This window comes from Xiphophorus hellerii, chromosome 14 (genome assembly GCF_003331165.1).
Source record: "Xiphophorus hellerii strain 12219 chromosome 14, Xiphophorus_hellerii-4.1, whole genome shotgun sequence".
Lineage (NCBI taxonomy): Eukaryota > Metazoa > Chordata > Actinopteri > Cyprinodontiformes > Poeciliidae > Xiphophorus > Xiphophorus hellerii.
In genome coordinates, this window is record NC_045685.1 from 7,077,934 (window position 1) to 7,097,705 (window position 19,772).

The 19,772-nt window shown below is 38.5% G+C and overlaps 1 protein-coding gene across 1 annotated transcript; it reads right to left on the minus strand.

The window, feature by feature from the left end:
• Positions 1–2,791: 2,791 nt before the first annotated feature.
• On the minus strand, positions 2,792–8,657 carry LOC116732341 (GTPase IMAP family member 7-like). Its single transcript, XM_032582438.1, has 2 exons — positions 8,584–8,657; positions 2,792–4,197 (listed from the first exon to the last, which is right to left on the minus strand). The coding sequence occupies exons 1-2, from the start codon at positions 8,588–8,590 to the stop codon at positions 3,008–3,010; spliced, it is 1,197 nt and encodes a 398-aa protein (XP_032438329.1). The 5' UTR covers positions 8,591–8,657; the 3' UTR covers positions 2,792–3,007.
• Between the last annotated feature and the right edge of the window lie 11,115 nt (positions 8,658–19,772).

A 19,772-nucleotide genomic window follows, 5' to 3' on the forward strand; every position in this document is an offset into this window, starting at 1 on the left:
AAGAATGTCTGTCTTTCTATCAGACATACTGATATAAGACACGGTACCGACTGTCGCGAAGCTGCCCAAAGCCCTGGTACCATCCGGTACCATCTGGTACAACCCAGTTCTCTCTGCTTCTCCTTAACGTTTCTACCAGGCAGGTTAAAGCCTCTGCTGACAGGATCTGGGATGGAGGTTCACGACTGTAAATAGAAGTTACTACAGAACCTCAAGTGTTAAAGGAAGATTCGGCCCATTTAGAGTCACAAAATAAACAGAGAAAATATTGTAGCAATAATTAGAACCGCAGCAAAAAGCCAAACATGAGACAATGAAATAAATCAAAATGTCTCCAAAGCATCGGGGGACTGACAGGGGCCGCCAGGGGATTCCAGGTAGATTCCAGGTGGATTCCAGGTAGATTCCTGAGATGCACATCGCAGCAGCTGTTCCTCCAGGGCCGGCCCAAGGTAATATGGGGCCTTAGCCAGAACCCCCCTCCCTCTGGAACCCGTCCTACTAAGAACCTCAGCATCACTAACATGTTTAAATATTGATAAGGTGAATCTGTGAGAGGGAGACCAGGTTTATTGGTCGAGTTTGAAATCAATCACTGATTATTTGCTGTGATGTATTTGTGAACAAATCCAATTCAAACACAAAGATTAACCATATTGTAGTAGCCATGGTAACACAACAATCAAACTATCAAGTGTCATGATGGGTTTAAGTTTTCTAGCCCACATGCAGAACACAAGACAGGAGAGTAGAAATCAGTTTAAGTGATTTACTAAGATCACACAATTATCAGAATGTGTCAAGATGGTCTGGTCCAGGGAATCAACGGTAACGGGCAGCAGTGGTTCACTGCGAGGGGAAAGAGCAGACTGGTGAGTTCAGGGGTCGTGGGAACATGGAAATCTCAGATAAAACGCAGGTTGTTCTTACTTGTGGGGAAAATATAAACTAGATTTGCTTTGCATTGTCCCCACATGATGGCAATAATATAGTAGGATCCAATTAGACTCTTGATTAATATGGGTTGTTGCTGTGTTGTTGAACGGTGTTTTAAGAACTTGTTCCAGTGCCCCTTTTTAACTTTGAGCCCCTGTCCCTCCAAATGCCTTTGCACGGCCCTTCCAGTGCTGATTAGATAATGGGTTGCAGGTGTGGGGAGAAAGCAGAATGCACGCTGAGGAGAGAGAGAAAGAAGAAGTGACACAAGGGGCGAGGGAGTGTACACTGGGGACTAGAAAATGAATCTAACAAAATAACTACACATAAGAAACTTAATAAAGCTAGAGTGACTAAGAAAGGACTAGATATAAGAAGTAAACATAATTAGTAAAGTAAACACTAGTTATGTTTACTTTAAAAATAGAAACAAGACAGAACTGATCTAAAAAACTGACACAAAAGGATAATGAAGCTAGAACCACTAAGAAAGCACTGAACCAAAGTAAAACAGAAATACAACTGATCAAATACAAGAAAATACATTTGTCTTATTGTATGTAAGCCTGTGGTTTAAAGTGTCGCTCAGGTACTGTTTGAGATTTTAAGATGCTTATATGAGCTGCTGCCAGATGAAACAATTATCCAAACATGCAATGCAATCAGGTATGTGATGGCATTAAGTGTGATTCCTTTTGCATGTGTATTGTAAGCAAATGTAATACTTCACTTGTTTCAGATCTCTGATCTCATCCACACATCAGATTGACGCTATTTAACACGTTTAGTTTGTGGTATATCAGATGTTACTGCAACACACCATTATGACGCATAGACTTTATAAATACTTTTTTTCTTCGAAAATTATATGCAATATAATTTTTTTAGTTTCCCCTCCCCTGAGTGGTTAGGTTTAAACCAGGGGTGGGCAACTCCAGGCCTTGAGGGAACTTTTAGATGTGTCTCAACTTCAACACAGCTGAGTCAAATAATGAGGTCATTAGCAGGACTCTGGAGAACTTGACTGCACTGAGGAGGTGATTCACTGTTGGATTCAGCTGTGTTGGACTCTAATCTATCTAAGAGTTGCAGGATTGCCCACCCCTGGTGTGGAGGTTTCAATCCTGCACACTGAAACCTGCTTGAAAAACACACATAGGTACATGTGTGACTGAAGCGGGAAAAATGAAACATACATGCATGACATTATTACCCCCTCTTGTGGTCATTTAGAAATTTAGGGATGACAAAAATCTAATTCTTAATCATACTGTATGTACATCTTGAAAGCTAAGAGGGTATTTTATGTTACCTACTTATCTCTACTATTTCTAATGAAATTACACAATTTTCCTTCAAACAAAGTAATTCCATACAAAAATGTCCTTAATTTTGACTGCATTGTAGTGGATCTTTGCCTTTTAACTCTTGTAAAGGTTTTATTAGAGTACAGCAATTGTTCTTTTAGCATTTCTTTCTGTGCTCTCATCTATAATGTGATTCCTTTTTTTTAATTTTCTCACATTACACAGATGATTAAGTTTCGACATAGGCCAGATACAAATTAATCAACACAATTCTTACAATTGGTCAAATATTTCATGAGCCCAACAAACCTACTCCGGGGCCAGAAATGATTCTAGGCCTAAGTGTACACACTAGATGAGTACGTAAACAGCAGTACTGACACGGCAATATTTTTAATTTTAGTTATTTATTTTCATAATATCTCACACAAAATCTCTGTCCATCAAAATTGTGTCTAATTTTTTGACCTGGATAAATAAAAGTAGATTTGAAACGACTACAGGAAACATTAAACATACAGGCTGAAGAATAAACCAATGACAACAGGTTTAACAATCACATCTATATGCTTTATTCCAATCAAATTAGTTTGACAATGTATAACTAGATTCCATTAATGACAGTTTAACTGGACGTCCCTCCTGTCCAGTTTCCTCCAGCAGCAGAAATTCATTCATGCTGGAAGTTCAGAAGACACTTAAAATGTTTACCAGAATAATCCACACAGCCAGTAAAGATGATTTCAGTAAAGCTTGTAAAGGTTTTACATCAGAGTACAGCAAGGTTTCTTCTTCTTTTTTCTAGAAGAGTCCTCCTCTGACTTTTCACATTTTGTTTCTATAACTTTGTTCCAGCCGTGGTGAACCGTATCTAAGTAAACCTGCGCCTCATTCTTCACAGCCTCTGCTGTTTTCTGTGCAGCTTCCTTTGGAGTCTCTGCTTCTTCAGCCACGTCGTATCCAGTTAAAGCACCTTTAACAGCTCCCGTTGCAGCTGCTGTAACACTCAAAAACATCGCTGCTGGTACCACACCGCCCCCTAGTACCGTTCCTCCTACCCCTAATGCCATCCCTGCTGAAGCTGCAGCTGTTTTGCCCACCGCGTTCCTCAGCTTTACTGGCTCTGAAGATTTCTGTAAAACAGTAAGGACTGCTCCAACCATGACCACCACACCACAAATCGCCCCTAACAAAACGCCAACGCCAAGGCCCGTACATCTGATCAAGAGTTTATCAGCAACACTTCTCTTGGCCTTTTCTCTGATCTCTGCATCCGGCAGGTTTCCTGAGACCAGTCGAAGGTTCTCCTCCTCTTCTTTTATTTCTTTCTCGGCCTTCTGCAGCAGGTTGTTGGTGTAGCATTTGCCCTCGTTTTTTTTCACCAACGTGTCAATAGTTTGAAGCAGCCTCTCCATCTGGAACGGGTTGCTCCTGTATTCCTCCTGATGCTTATTGTTCCAGTGCTTGTTGTCCAGGACGTGGCAGCGGCCGCCACCCTTCTTCACCAGTTCACTCACAAGCTTATTGTCCTCGACAAACTCCTCAATCCGCGTCCCATCAGGCAGCTGGTCGCCATGAGTGAACACCACCACGGCGTATTTAAGAGCTTCCTCAGAGAAGTGCGTGCAGATTTTCTCGATGACTGCCTTCTCGTGCTCTATGGATTCTTCCACCTTGAACACAATGAGGAACACATGGGGCCCAGGAGCGCACTCTGCGATGCACCTCACTATCTCAGGCTCCAGCTCCTCCTCCGGCCGGTCCGTGTCAAACAAACCCGGGATGTCGATGACCGTGAGGTTTCTCCCACCGACGGACCTGGTGATGGCTTTGCAGTGGCTTGTTTCAGAGTTGATCGTGTGGTTGGTGGTGAACAGCTGCTCTCCGTATATTGTGTTGGCCAGGCTGCTTTTACCAGATCCTGTTTTTCCCAGGAGGACCATTCTAATTGGTGCTGCAACCAAAAGAGAGTAATGTTGATTAATCGTATTTTGTTTCCTGTGTACGCTGCATGTGAAAATTGAGTCTTTATCTTTCAATCTTACATGTATGCATGATTTCTTCAAAAACATAACACTTAAAAAAAAACAACACACAAAAATGTCCTAATTAAAAATGTAAGCGACATCATGCAGACCCCCACTGTTTCTATTGGAATGAAGAGGGAAAGTAATGGAAGAAATTCATTAATTCATCATCATCCAATCAAACTCCTTTAGAAAGTTTGGATTTTTCTTCATCTACAGCAGGGGTGCCAAACTCATTTTCATTTTGGGTCATATAAAAAATCTGAATGTACCTAAAGAGTGCAACAATTGTGCAACGATGCATAAAGAAAACCAAATAAATTGTTAAAATATCAATAAATAGCTGTTCCTTCAGGATTTTGTGATTGTTTTACCTTTTTTTGCAATCAACATTGCACATTTTATGGTGTCAATTTAGAAATGTTTGATAGGAATTTATACGCTGTTTGCGCTAATGTACGATGTTAAATGTGACATTGTTTTTGACCAAATTTAAGAAAATTTGCAGTGAAATCAGAAAAATAGGTGGAGATCTGTTGATTTTGTGTGAATTTTGTAGATTTGTGAAAAACTGAAGGAAATTATTTATGTAATTTGGATTCTAGAGGGCCACATAAAAAGCTATGGTGGGCCAGATTTGGCCCCTGGGCCTTGAATTTGACACTTGTGAAAATTCAAGGCCCAGGATCAGTAGCACAAATCCAATTTTTTTGGATTTGTGCTACTGATTGGCTGAGGAAAAGCAAAGTAGTGATCTTAAACCCATCAGAGGCAGAGATGGGCGGGCTTTGACACATAAGCAGGGAAGCACAGCGAGCTCACACAAATAAAGTAGACAGACTGAGACACGGAGAGCCCAGATAAACTAAGATAGCATTTTTTAACTGAAAATGCAGATATTATTAGTCTAGAAGAGAAAGGTGAAAATGTGAAAAGTAATTTTTGCCCTCATAGCAACAGTTATATATTATAAGCAACTTGACTCTCACAAAGCACCTCTCAACATCACATGTTGCAACAAAACTGGTCACCATGAATGGCTGTGTTGCTGCTAGCAGACACAGTCTGAACTAAAGTAAAACTAAAATAATCTTGGTGAACAAAGCAGGTGGTTGATGTCCAACCAGTCTAAGCTTGATGTTGCACCAACATTGGTGGATAGATTTCCTGTTTATAGTTCCTTCTCATAATTGTCCATTTATTGATTAAGTTTAATGATAAACATTTGAACATATATTTTAGGGTTCTAGTAAGAGAGGATCCAAAATAGTTTAACATATTCTAGCATGTTATTTTTAAGCAATACAATTGTTACAGCTACTTTTATGAAAAAAAATAGCTAGTGACTAATTACTTTTTAAAAGTAATGTGCCCAGTACTGGTTATTATATTGAAATTAATTTTAATTGAAAATATATTTTATACAATACAAAAGCACTATGAGTATAGACGATGATAAAAGGTTGACAATGAAAACTACATAACAATAATGGACTGTCAGAGAATTGTTAAACTGAAAGAATCTTAAAGAGAACACCATTTTTAACGTTACTTGTCAAAAAAGTTAATTGCTATGCTGACGATTGCCTGCTATAGTAAATCTAGGAAGTCTGATAATCCAATAATTTTAACTAAAAGCTTGTCTTAAAGACAAAATTATAAAAAATGTCATCCTTTTAAAGCTGCAGTATGTAACTTTTATTAAAAAAAAATTTTTTTTACATATTTGCTGAAACTGTCACTATGTCGTAAGATGAGACTGACAATCTGTGAAAAAAATTGAGGTCCTCTTCTTGTGCTAACTAGAAATAACCAGTCAGAGCTAGGAGGCTGGTCTTAGCGCTGTCAGTCACCCTCCGTGTGGCGCTGCTCATTCCACCCTCTTTCTCTCATCCTTTCTCTTTGCTATGCTGCAACTAACATAACCTGTCATAAATGCTAAGGCTAATTAGCTTGCCACCTGGTGGATAAATGGTTTTCCAGTAACAGTAAGATGTTTCTCCTCTATCAGCACACTGAGCAGGTGACTGACAGAGCTAATACTCTCCTCCTGGCTCTGATTGGTTGTCTTTGGTTGAGAGTGGTGCAATAGTATCTCAGGAAGGAGATGGAGGACATCCATCTTTTCTTAGATTATCTGTCTTATGTTATACTGTTACGGCATAGAGACAGTTTTAACTAATGTTTAATTTAAAAAAAAATAAAAGTTACATACTGCTGCTTTAACAAAGACAAATGTATTCTGTTGTGTAATAAACTGAACTTGACGGCATTGATTGATAACTAGGATCAACTAGACTTGATGTATCTGACTTGGAATCTGTCTGTATGATTGAATTGAATTAAATTTTGCTTTGTTTTGTTTTTGTAAAGCGCCTTGAGATGACATATTGTTGAACTTTACACTGAATTTTACCGAACTGACAAAAGCATCTACCTTTATTCTGATTGTTCTCCACAGCTCCATCAGCTTGTTTTCCTGAGGGGAAAAAAATGAAAGCTGAGTTAAACAGAACTATATTTACACTCAAACATATTATATTTCTGATTTCGGGGACAATCACACACTTCCAGAATCAGAAAATGAACACACAGACACAATACCAAAGGAAAGAGAAAGCAAAGTGCACTCATCTTATTACAGTCGATCAGGAAACTGAAAGACATTGTTAAATGCCCATCATATTGTCACTGTCACTGCACAGTGCGGGGTCCATTCACTGACTGAGGAAAGGGACAGGGCAGAGAACTTTATGCTCACATACCATTGGTGACTGTGCTGTTAGTGGCATCTGCAGAGATGAGCAACTGAGTACTGTCCTCTGTGAGAAAGAAAGGTTTTGGGTGGAAATTTGGCCAAAAAGGAGAAAAAAAGAAGAAACTCAAGCAATGAATGTGATCATAATTACAAGTGAGTATTTGTTCAAATGACTGCAAAGAATGAAAGATGTGATATGATATTCCCTCAGCATGAAAATGAACGACAGAATTATAAAAGAAAACACACGTGGCGAAAGGAAAAGCTAGCATGTTACGGTTTTTAAATCATTTATCGGCTCCAATCATGACATCCTGAACAATCCAGCTCATGATAAACACTGCAGATACATATCTGAGAGCAGAGGGAGGAGTCACGAGAGTATTTCTTTCAGAAACTAGCCATCATCAGCCAGTCTGTTGCTGCGTCCCAGGATGATGTTTTCTCTTTTCGAAGATGCCAATGATAGCACATACATTCCTGTGCAGAAGCCAGAGCAGCAGTGGAAGCTGCTAATGACGTTAACTATAAGTGCTTCTGAAAGTCCGTGCAGCCTGCGTTTCCTGAACACAGGGCACTTCCAAAACAGATTTGAGAATAGACTAATGCTTTGAGCATTGACCAAACAACGCTTTACCCTCAATCTCTTCCTTGCCATCCCACTTTCACCCACCCTCCCCTTCTGCTCTTTCAATAATTGATTGAATCTACAGCCTCTCTTTCGCTCAAATCAAGGGAGGAGAAGGAGAAACAGGGGAGTGCAAAGAGGGGCAGAACAATGGGGTAAACAAGGAGTGAGAGGTGTGGATAAGCAGAGAAAAGACAGGGAAGAAGCTGTGAGGAGGAGTGATAAGTGAGGAAGATCTAAAAAAGAGAGAGAGAGAGTGAGGGAGGATGGTGAGGACGTTGGTTAAATTAGAAAGATTTCACAAATCTGGGAAACTTAGAAGACAGTGAAACATTTATTTTAAAATAGGAAGTCATTAAGCAAATATACATTTTACAAAGAGGTATCCAAAGCCCCGCTTTGTAAGTCAGACTTTACTCACTTTTTCTTCTGGGGCAGCTGTGCAGTTACAGTAAGTATTGTCTTTGATTGGTCGACTTAATATGTCAAACACTAAAACAGCTAGCGGCCTGACTTGTTTGACGGTTAGCAATAATGTTCCTTTTGGGAAAGATTGTTGTAGCTTAACATCAGATGTAACAGAACACACACACAACAAAACGGTGTACTTTTTTTTTGTCACTCCCCAGAAAATGTTCCCTAAGGTTTAGGATATAATCAGGAAGTTCTTGGTTTTTAAATGTGAGACATGCAATGGATGCCATTTTGCCCAGACTCTTTCTTATTGCTTGATCTTGATTTCTGATCTTGACTGAGACAAGTGAGAAGAGCTCAGTGTTTAGTCACATTTTAAGCATAAAGAAAATTGAAATGCAGAAAAGTGCCTTAATGAAAAGGGTCTATAAATTACAGTTCTAAAGAGTGGAACCTTATCTTTAAAATAGTTAATATTTGAATGTAAAAGATTTTAAGGTAAGCCTTACTCACCATCCATGATAAGTATAGAAGTTCAGAGGATCAGTCTTCTAAAATGAAGATGTTGTGGCCTTCGTGAGAGATTTGCCGTCTGAGACAAGATGGCCCGGCAGCTTTGATTTATTTGCTGGGTTTTTTTTTGCAGTTGGTCAAGCCCAGATCTGGGTGTGTTTATTATTATCTTACACGTTCTCACTGAACTTCCTTAATCCTCTGCCAGTTTATTTGGTATATTCCATAAAGTTATTAAATTACACGCTGTATAAATATTTTTAAAACTGTGGAAAACTAATTCAATCAACACATTGACATTTTTTCTCCTTTCTGACTGTACAATGTTCAGATTTCAGCAAAGATTTCTTTATCTGCAGAATGACAGTTCTCTTCGTCCTCAGCACAATGATAAGAACAGAAACCTCATAGGTTGGTAACCACATATTCATGCAAAGTTACTGCACCTTAAGCAGATTTTTCTGTACAAACCACATTACATCATCGTGACCAGTGCCGTGGTCGTCAGACCACTTTTTTCAGTAACGAGTTATCTAACGCGTTGCTATTTCATATCCACTAGTCAGACTACAGTTACTTATCAAAATCATTTTGCGTTACTGTGCGTTACTATTTTCTTTTGGAATTTAATTTTATTTCCTCTACGCGTCTTGTCGAGTGATCGCTGTTTCTATGCGACAGTATCAGCAGCGACAGAAATGTAAACAATGGAGGGAAGAGGGAGATGCGCATTTTGTTGGTAGAAAAACAGGAACTACTTTGAGTTTCTGTCGCCAAGTTCGATTATTATAAGCGACTGTGGGCTTTTATTTTTTAAAGTCGCTAGCAAATTTAATGAGTCGCGGGTTTTGCTTTTTGGGCTCGTTTTTTAACATGAAGTTGCTCATTTAGGCTTGGAAATAAGCAGACATAAACCCCAGAATGTGTCTGACCTCCAGTTAGTTTTAGTCAGGCTCTGCCTGTCCATCATTTCCCGGATGATCCGTCCCGCTGTGTCTTTGTTAATGTCAAGTTAATATATTACCTGGCCAAAAAAAAAGTCGCCACCTGGATTTAACTAAGCAAATAGGTACAAGCCTCCTATTGGATAAGTACTGCATAGGCGATTATCTTTCAGCTGGCAACAAGTTATTTAACCCCAGCTGATGCAATGAGTAACTCCTCATTTCTTAAACAACCAGGGCAAAAGACACATCCTGTGGTCGTGGAAAAGACGTTAGTCTGTTTAAGAAGGGTCAAATCATTGGCATGCATCAAGCAGAGAAAACATCTAAGGAGATTGCAGAAACTACTAGAATTGGGTTAAGAACTGTCCAACGCATCATTAAAAACTGGAAGGATGGTGGGGAACCATCGTCTTCCAGGAAGAAATGTGGTCGGAAAAAAATCCTGAATGATTGTGATCGGCGATTACTTAAACGTTTGGTCAAATCAAATCGAAGAAAAACAACAGCAGAACTCAGGAGTATGTTTAATTGTGAACGCAAAAGCATTTCCACAAGCACAATGCGAAGGGAACTCAAGGGGTTGGGATTGAACAGCTGTGTAGCTGTAAGAAAACCTCTAATCAGTAAGGCTAACCAGAAAAAAAGGCTTCAGTTTGCTAGGGAGCATAAAGATTGAACTCTGGAGGAATGGAAGAGGGTCATGTGGTCTGATGAGTCCAGATTTACCCTGTTCCAGAGTGATGGGCGCATCAGGGTAAGAAGAGAGGCAGGTGAAGTGATGCAGCCATCATGCCTAGTGCCTACTGTACAAGCCTGTGGGGGCAGTGCTATGATCTGGGGTTGCTGCAGTTGGTCAGGTCTAGGTTCAGCAACATTGTGTGCCCAAAAAATGAGGTCAGCTGACTACCTGAATATACTGAATGACCAGGTTATTCCATCAATGGATTTTGTCTTCCCAAATGGAACGGGCATATTCCAAGATGACAATGCCAGGATTCATGGGGCTCACATTGTGAAAGAGTGGTTCAGGGAGCATGAGACATCTTTTTCACACATGGATTGGCCACCACAGAGTCCAGACCTTAACCCCATTGAGAATCTTTGGGATGTGCTGGAGAAGGCTTTGCGCAGTGGTCAGACTCTCCCATCATCAATACAAGATCTTGGTGAAAGATTAATGCAACACTGGATGGAAATAAATCTTGTGACACTGCAGAAGCTTATTGAAACAATGCCACAGCGAATGCGGGCTGTAATCAAAGCTAAAGGCGGTCCAACAAAATATTAGAGAGTGTGACCATTTTTTGGTGGCGACTTTTTTTTTGGCCAGGCAGTGTATATTACCTGTCAATTACGTTGAGCTATCCAGAACGCTAAAATCCTTAGCGTTTTCCAGACAATAGTGGACCACACAAAAACATGCACAAAATAATAAAGTTTTTTTTTTTTTTTGTACTGCAACCATTAAAAATCTCCCCTTCAGTTCAACCTTATAAGTGGAGACACATTGTTGATGTTACCGTTATAAAATAGTTTACAATTAAGTATTGGCAAAGATCAATGTAATTTTCACAGTGTTGTTGTCAGCAGCTGCTGAAAGTAACTAAAAAAGTTACTTTTAATGTAACTTAGTTACTTTCCAAATCAAGTAGACAGTAATCTAACTAAGTTACTTTTTCAAGGAGTAATCAGTAATCCGATTAAAGTTACTTTTTCAAAGTAACTATGCCATCACTGATCGTGACAGAGATTAGAAGTTTTTAATCCCAAAAACAAATTGTGCTTCATGTATCAAATCTTTTAAAAAGTAGAAATGTCCTGAAGAAGAATTTAACAAATCATGTTTTATGCAGTTAACACACAGGATAAAGAAAATAAGAAAAATATTTAGTAAAATATTGTTAGCAATTTATTGGTCAGTTATTGGTTCAGAGTGGTAAAATGTTCTCATGAGTTTTCCATGTTATTACATAATGTTTATTGCAGAATAAAGTGATTTTTAGAACATAGATCTTAAAAGAAAAGTGTTTCCAGCATGGAAGCTGCATATACTTACTAATCAATATAGTTTTATTCTCTCAATTAAATCTGAAACACCGTCTTACTCTGCCTGATTTTATTTGTGGTGCTTTTGTTTCACATTTCAGTCTAATTTGAAAATGTTTGATAAGTGAATAGAGAACTTTAGAAAAGTTTTGCTTTCAGATAATCAAGATTCAGACATTTTATTCCCAGTAGATACTCTCCATGTTTGAAAGAATCTACTGATATTTGCTGCAGAGGATTTTAATGTTTATTGTTTAAACTTGTCAAGAAAACCCGAGATCATCCCACTTTCACATGCTGGAGATTTTAGCTAAACAGTAACAATAAATAAAGTTACCTTTAAAATTAATCACACAAGTGATATCTAGGCCCAACAGTAGACTTAAACTTCAATAAAATCAATCTGGTTGTGTGTGTGTTGCTTTTGTCTCCTGCAAACTTTGCTTTAATTCTACTTCTGTTTTCTAATCATAAGAAATCATAGTCAGACAGAAAGAGTCATGAAACAGGAAGAGCAGGTTTCCTGGAAAGAAAGAGGAAGTAAGTTTCCAGCCTGAAGATTCATAAAAATAGTTGAGACTATTCCTTATTTCAGTGTAAGACAGTTTTAAAGAATGAAATCTAAGCATTTTGAGTAATTGGATAAGATTCAAAGTAAAATACTTATATTAATATTGGTTTCCTTGCAAGAGTAGAGGGCTGGACTTTCCTCACGGCTGCTCGTGAACTTTTACAGGGCGATGATCGAGAGCATCCTCTGCCTCAACATGACTGTGTGGTATGGCAGCTGCACAGCATTGGAGAGGAAACAACTGACACGGATGGTGAGAACAGCACAAGGCATTGTGGGATGCCCCCTCCAAGACCTGGACTCCATTTACACAGGCCGGGTCAAGAAGAGAGCTGGATCCATAGCCATGGATTCCAGCCACCCGGGCCACAGACTGTTTGTGCCGCTGCCATCAGGCAAGCGGTACAGGAATATACGGACTACAACAAATAGACTGAGAAACAGTTTCTTCCCCACAGCAGTCAGAGCCATTACTCCCTGCCGCCCCCCCCTCCCACACATATCATAACCTCGCAGTCACACATACATATCCCCCACCCCCACACAGCCATATTGTTCTGCACTTTGCACTGTCACATCATCCGTACTTTGCCATAATTGGACCTGCTGCTACTTGTTTGGATGGTTGAGTGCCTTAAGTTAATTTAGTTGTATATATTGTTATTATTATTATTGTGTGTTTGTTTATTTTATTTATTGTATATATGTGACTTTTTGCACGGGAGCTGCAATAGAAATTTCGTTGAATCCTGTTCAATGACAATAAATGCTATCTATCTATCTATCTACTTACAATTACCCTTACACTTGTGGAGACACAAGTAAAACAAATAACTGTAACTTTGGTATCAAATAATTAGAATCATGGATTACTCTGAGTTTCTTTTCAGAAAACATCACTAATAACTCAGATTGTGATTATAATAAGAGTAACTAATAAGTTATGGCTATCATAATATAAATAAATGCTAAATCAGAGAGGATGAAAGGTTATAAATGTGATTTTGACATTTAACTTGAAATGATGTAAAATGTATAACTGCAATTAAAGATCACTGATACGTTGGATGTAGATGGTAGGCGAAAGACATAGGGGAGCTAACAGGAAAGCAGAGATTTCCAACACCTTACTTGCAGGCACGTGCAGAGTGGGGGATAGATGGGGCTTGAGTCCCTACCGCTTTCATCCTTGATGCCCCTAGTGCCCTTTTTGATTTTTTTTTCTCAATAATTTTTTTGAAACTATTATTATTTTTAATCTGTGCATCAGGAGGCCTGCTTGTGCCAATCAGCAATGCTTTTGCTGATTGGCACAATAAGGAATAGTCTCAACTATTTTTATGAATCTTCCAGCTGGAAACTTACTTCCTCTTTCTTTCCAGGAAACCTTCTCTTCCTGTTTCATGACTCTTTCTGTCTGACTATGATTTCTTATGATTAGAAAACAGAAGTAGAATTAAAGCAAAGTTTGCAGGAGACAAAAACAACACACACACACAACCAGATTGATTTTATTGAAGTTTAAGTCTACTGTTGGGTCTAGATGTCACTTGTGTGATTAATTTTAAAGGTAACTTTATTTATTGTTACTGTTAAACTAAAATCTCCAGCATGGGGAAGTGGGATGATCTCAGGTTTTCTTGACAAGTTTAAACAATAAACCTTTACTTAACATATTTAGCTTTCATCTTAGATTATGTAAAACATTAAAATCCTCTGCAGCAAATATCAGTAGATTCTTTCAAACATGGAGAGTATCTACCGGGAATAAAATGTCTGAATCTTGATTATCTGAAATCAAAACTTTTCTAAAGTTCTCTATTCACTCTGTCTGAAGTTACTCCTTTTAATCTAAAAAAGGCCCAGGTTTCAAATCCTTAATCTGATCTTGGAAGAAAGAAAAACATAAAAGATTTCATGATATTCTATGTTTACACTTTTGTTTTTCTCTTCACACAGCATGCTAGCAAAGCTGAACTTCTTACTATCACTATTGTTGGTGTTTTTTTTGGTTGTTTCTATATTTATAATCAAAAATAATTTCCCAGAGAACAAAAAAGCCATGTGAAGAGAAATTATTTTTACAGGCGTCTGCGAAAAAATGCAACGAATGGACATTCAATTTAAAATCGGTAGGCCTATCAGCAGCCAGAGTGGAAAAAAATATTCCTGTTCTGTGCCATTTTGTGACGTTGGTTGTTAAATATTGCACAAAATGACCAGATAAAAGATGTACAACAATACCAGATAAAACTTTATGCATAAAGACTGAGCTCTGCAACATTAAAACATGGGTAGAACTGCAACTATATAATCATAACTCTCTACTCTTCAGTGTTTCTGTCAGTTTCTGATGGTGCAGCTCTGTGCTGCCTTCAAGAAAGTGGGACATCAGAGTATCATCCATAAAATTTCACTCACATGGCATTTACTGTGCAAACCAGAGCTTCAGTGAAAAAAAAAGTTCCAGATCTTTTTCATGCCGTATAAGCATGGGACAGAAACATGGATTATATCTTTATATAGACCTGTCTGTTGATTTATAGATTAATAGTTTTACTGGACATAAATTACAAAGAACAAAGCTGGTTCTTAATCAAAACCTAATGTGTCAGATTGAAAGTGTCATGGAGTCACTGAACAGCCTCATGATATTAACGTTGTCATAAAAAATAATATTGAAGAAATAAATCTATCAAATCTAATTAAAAACACAAATAAGCGACAAGCTCCCTATTACTGTTCTCATCTGTAAAATATATTTCTTCTTAGTAATAGATGTGGTCTCAACAAACTCATGGCATTTTGTTTTCAGATAAAAGATACGATAATATTGTCAGAGTCTGTTTTTGACATACAGTCCGTTGTATTTATTATTGCTCAAAAGGTCTTGCCGTACCACTTTATTCCTCTTTACTTTAGTTTCTTAGTTTATTCTTACATTTTGTTCTTCCTTCATTTCCATTTAGTTTTCTTTGATTAGTAGTGTCCTCTCTTGGTTTATTATGTTCTCTTTAGTTTCTTTCCTGTTGCTAGTTTTATTTTTTCTAAAAAATTCTAAAAGAGGACAGTTTGGAGGAATTTGGTATCCAGCATTAGGAGCATTAGGTGGAATTATGGGTGTAGCAGGAACAGCAGGAGTAACAGGTGGGGCACTGAGTTCAGGGGTTGCAGGAATAGGAGGAGCAGGAGGTACAAGTGGGAATGGTGGTACAGGTGAGGCTGGAGGAGCAACAGGTGGAGGAGGTACAGGTGGAGCAACAGGATTAATAGGAGAACAAAAAATGCCACCTGTGCCAAGGTTGATACCTGGAGGGATACATAAATTAAAAGAGATGATTCAAAAAGTCAAGTGGGCTGCAGGCATAATTTCTCAAATTTGGAACTTGACAAACAACATAAAGCAGCACAGCAGAGAAATACTCATCGCGATTGCTTTTTTACTTACTGCTACTTGTATCATTCCTTCTCAGTGTAAATACTGAAACCCTCTTGTCAGTCGGTTTATTGTTGCTTTCACTGTTGGTGTTGCTCATAATACATGAAAACAAAGGTCGTTAAAATCAAATAGATTTCCAAAATTTAGGTGAGCCTCCTAAACTAATTTTAGCCCTAGCATGTTGTACTTCCTCACAGTTGTTATCGCTGACCGTTTTGAAGGCTGCAGTTAATCAGAATTAGCATGAAGAGAATGTCTAAAATATTCCTCCCTAAAACTATCCTGTGGTCTTGGGTTTTTATGGAACGTTGGGAAATCTTATGAGCACTGTCCAAGACAGACAAAATGTATGTACAAAGAGAAAAGCTGGCAGCTGAAGGAGGAACAGCTTGTCCTGCTCTCTTCCGTCTTTACTGATAACTTTGCCTGAGCTATTTTTAGAGTGACAGTTTTTATAGTTATATTCACATTTTCAACATCATAACTGGATTACTACAAACCTAAGGACTGGGGGATTTTCTTACTTTCATTTTTACCTTACTTTTCTTCATCTCCAAGTTGAACCAGGACAAAATGCCTCCGGCCGACCCCAAGGACATTAGCAGTATTATACAACGACTTCAGTCTATAGAAAGGAAGATCAAACAGCTGGAGGTGAACTTTGAAATCAACGCTAACTGTGGAAATCAGACAACTCTTCCTCAAATCAACGGAGAGGTTGTACGCCTCGCATCAAGCAGCTCACCCTGGAACGCTCTGGGTGCCAAGCCGAAGCAAAAGTCTCACACCGCAGATCCGATGAGGCGACTGACAGGGAGGACCCCTCACCTGGACGAATCAGCGTGGCCGGCTCTGAGCCGAAACCCACCTTCAACCTCAACACCTGCTCCACCAAAGAAAAACAAACAAGCAGCTGCAACCAAAACGGTTCCACCAACCCCACTCCCAAGGACAGAGCGACCAGCCCGGGCCTCAAAACATTCTGACTCTATGGGAATCCCACTGAAAAACAGATTTTCTGTACTCCAGCCTGAGCCTCTGAGTGAAACCTCGCTTTCAAACATCAACAATGAGGCAAGTCTAACACATCCACCCCCCAAAGCTCCAAAGGACAAAGCAGCTGCCAGGAATACAAAAAATATGCCAAAAGTGCTTATTGTTGGAGATGAGGCAGTGAATGGAATCAGTCACATGTGCAATCCCAAGAAAACGAGAATGATTTCTTTTCCTGGTGACACTGTATCTGATTTAACTCGTAAAGTTCTTTCGCTAACCGCTGATTAGCCAGATATTGAGTCCTTAGTTGTTCATGTTGGAGCCAAACAATCTGGGAAAGCAGAAATCTGAGATTCTGAAAAAGGACTTTAATATTCTTCTGAAAACTATGGGAACGTTAAAAATGAAGTTATTTCTCAGTGGTCCAATTCCATCACCTCAATGGGGGGATGAAAAACACTCCAGGCTGGACATGATAAACAAATGGCTGATTAAAAGCTGCTCTGCCAGCTCAGTGACCTTCATCGATAACCTCTGGATCTATTGGCAGCGCTTTCACCTCTTTGGAAGAAGCGGACGCAATCTTCATAAACATGGGATAAAGCTATTCACTGCAAACCTTTTTCATTTTATCAACAAATTATTATTATTTTTAATCTGTGCATCAGGAGGCCTGCTTGTGCCAATCAACAATGTTTTTGCTGATTGGCACAATAAGGAATAGTCTCAACTATTTTTATGAATCTTCAGGCTGGAAACTTACTTCCTCTTTCTTTCCAGGAAACCTGCTTTTCCTGTTTCATGACTTTGTCTGAATTTAGCGTTTTATTTTCTTCGGGTGATTCAGAATCACCTCAGTCACCACAGTCACCGTGAAAACTAAAACATATACAAATATTAAAATACAAACATAAACTTACAATACAAACAACAAAACAAAACGTACCTCGCTGCTTTCACTGGGGAACACTAATTGTTGACACAACAATTCTACCAGCTTTTAAAGGGCCTGCCCTCATTAATTACGGCAGCCCAAGAGGTACAAAAAAAAACAAACCCCAAAACATTACAAAGTGCAAATACCATTAAATAAAACAAAAAAAAACAACAAAAATGCTAATCAAAACAGACAAACATCCATAAACAATCTGTGTCATACTTAATTTAGAAAATTCTTAATTTACTTTAAATAGTCTATCCATTACAACCGGGAATAAAATGTCTGAATCTTGATTATCTGAAATCAAAACTTTTCTAAAGTTCTCTATTCACTCTGTCTGAAGTTACTCCTTTTAATCTACAAAAGGCCCAGGTTTCAAATCCTTAATCTGATCTTGGAAGAAAGAAAAACCCACTTATGAGCAAATTAAAGTACAGTACAATTAGAGCACAAAAAACAATAAGTGATCAACAGTATCAAGATTAATACATAGATTGTCACCTTTCCTAGATAAGTTTAGATTTATCCATGCCATCTGTGTATGTGTGTATGTGTGCGGGGTGTGTGTGCGTCCAGGCGCAATAGTAAACACATACCTCTAAAGAAAACCTACAGTTTAACTGTTTTACTGCATTATTTATGGTAGCACGATTAGTCAGTGCTGACTATGAGTTTGTGATTTCCTTCATCACTCAAATTTTAAACTCTTATAGATTTTTTTTCTGTAACACTTGCTAGTATGATACATGTCAGTAAACATGTACTTCTTAAGAATATGTGACAGACAGTAAACAGGCCTATGTGAGGCTACTCAAATTTAACTTTTATCTTTCCGCAGTTAAAGAATTTGTCCAGACTTTTCCAGAATTTGGCCTGGTATCATTGTGAATGATTTTGTTCAGTTTTTGTTTTCTTGCTGTTGAATCAACACTGATCTTCCCACTGCTTCATGCTTTCTCCAAAATAGTAAATCTTGGTTTAAATACATTTGAAACTCTCTTATTTTCTGTAACACTTCCTAGTGTGAAACATGTTAGTAAAAGTTCCTCATCTGTAAATTTATTTCTGAAGAATATCTGACAGGGACAAAACAGGCCTCGGTGACGATACTTATATGTATCTTTCAGCTTTCCCTACAGTTGAAATTTTTCATTACTAAAACTTATAAATAATAGCCGATCACGATCATTCAGGATTTTTTTCCGACCACATTTCTTCCTGGAAGACGATGGTTCCCCACCATCCTTCCAGTTTTTAATGATGCGTTGGACAGTTCTTAACCCAATTCTAGTAGTTTCTGCAATCTCCTTAGATGTTTTCTCTGCTTGATGCATGCCAATGATTTGACCCTTCTTAAACAGACTAACGTCTTTTCCACGACCACAGGATGTGTCTTTTGCCATGGTTGTTTAAGAAATGAGGAGTTACTCATTGCATCAGCTGGGGTTAAATAACTTGTTGCCAGCTGAAAGATAATCGCCTATGCAGTACTTATCCAATAGGAGGCTTGTATCTATTTGCTTAGTTAAATCCAGGTGGCGACTTTTTTTTTGGCCAGGGAGTGTAGCTTAGTGACTAATTTTGTTCAAATGTTTTGAAGATCATAGTAATAAGAGACATTTTTGTCTTTTAGTGCGCAGAAAATTATGATTCTTGGACACACAGGATCTGGGAAAAGCAGTTTTGGAAACACTGTATTTGGAGAAGACAAGATCACCATCAGCCATAAGTCCAACTCTGATGAAAGTCCATGTGAAGCAAAAACTAAATCACCCAATGGAATAGAAACCACTCTGATCGATACTCCAGGCTTCTTTGATACAAACACACCTGAAGAAAGAAATAACAAAATGTATCACAGAGTGTTCACCTGGTCCGCACGCTTTCCTCATTGTGCTAAAACTAGAAAGATTTACTGAGCTGGAAAACAAGATCATCGAACAAATAACCCACTATGTCTCTGAAGAAGTCTTCAACTTTGCAACAGTTGTTTTTACTCACGGTGATGATCTCCCAGAAGGGCTGGAAATCAAAGATTATGTGAGATCTAACCGGTTTTTGAGTGCATTAGCAGGAAAAACGTGGTGGTCGGTGCCATGTGATAGATAATAAATACTGGAAAAATCTCTCAGATGAGACGTACAGGAGCAACGCCCACCAGGTGAACGAGATACTGAAATCAATTGAAGAGATTGTGATAGGCCAATGGAAACTGCTACACAAACAAGATGCTGCAAAAAGTGGAGAAAT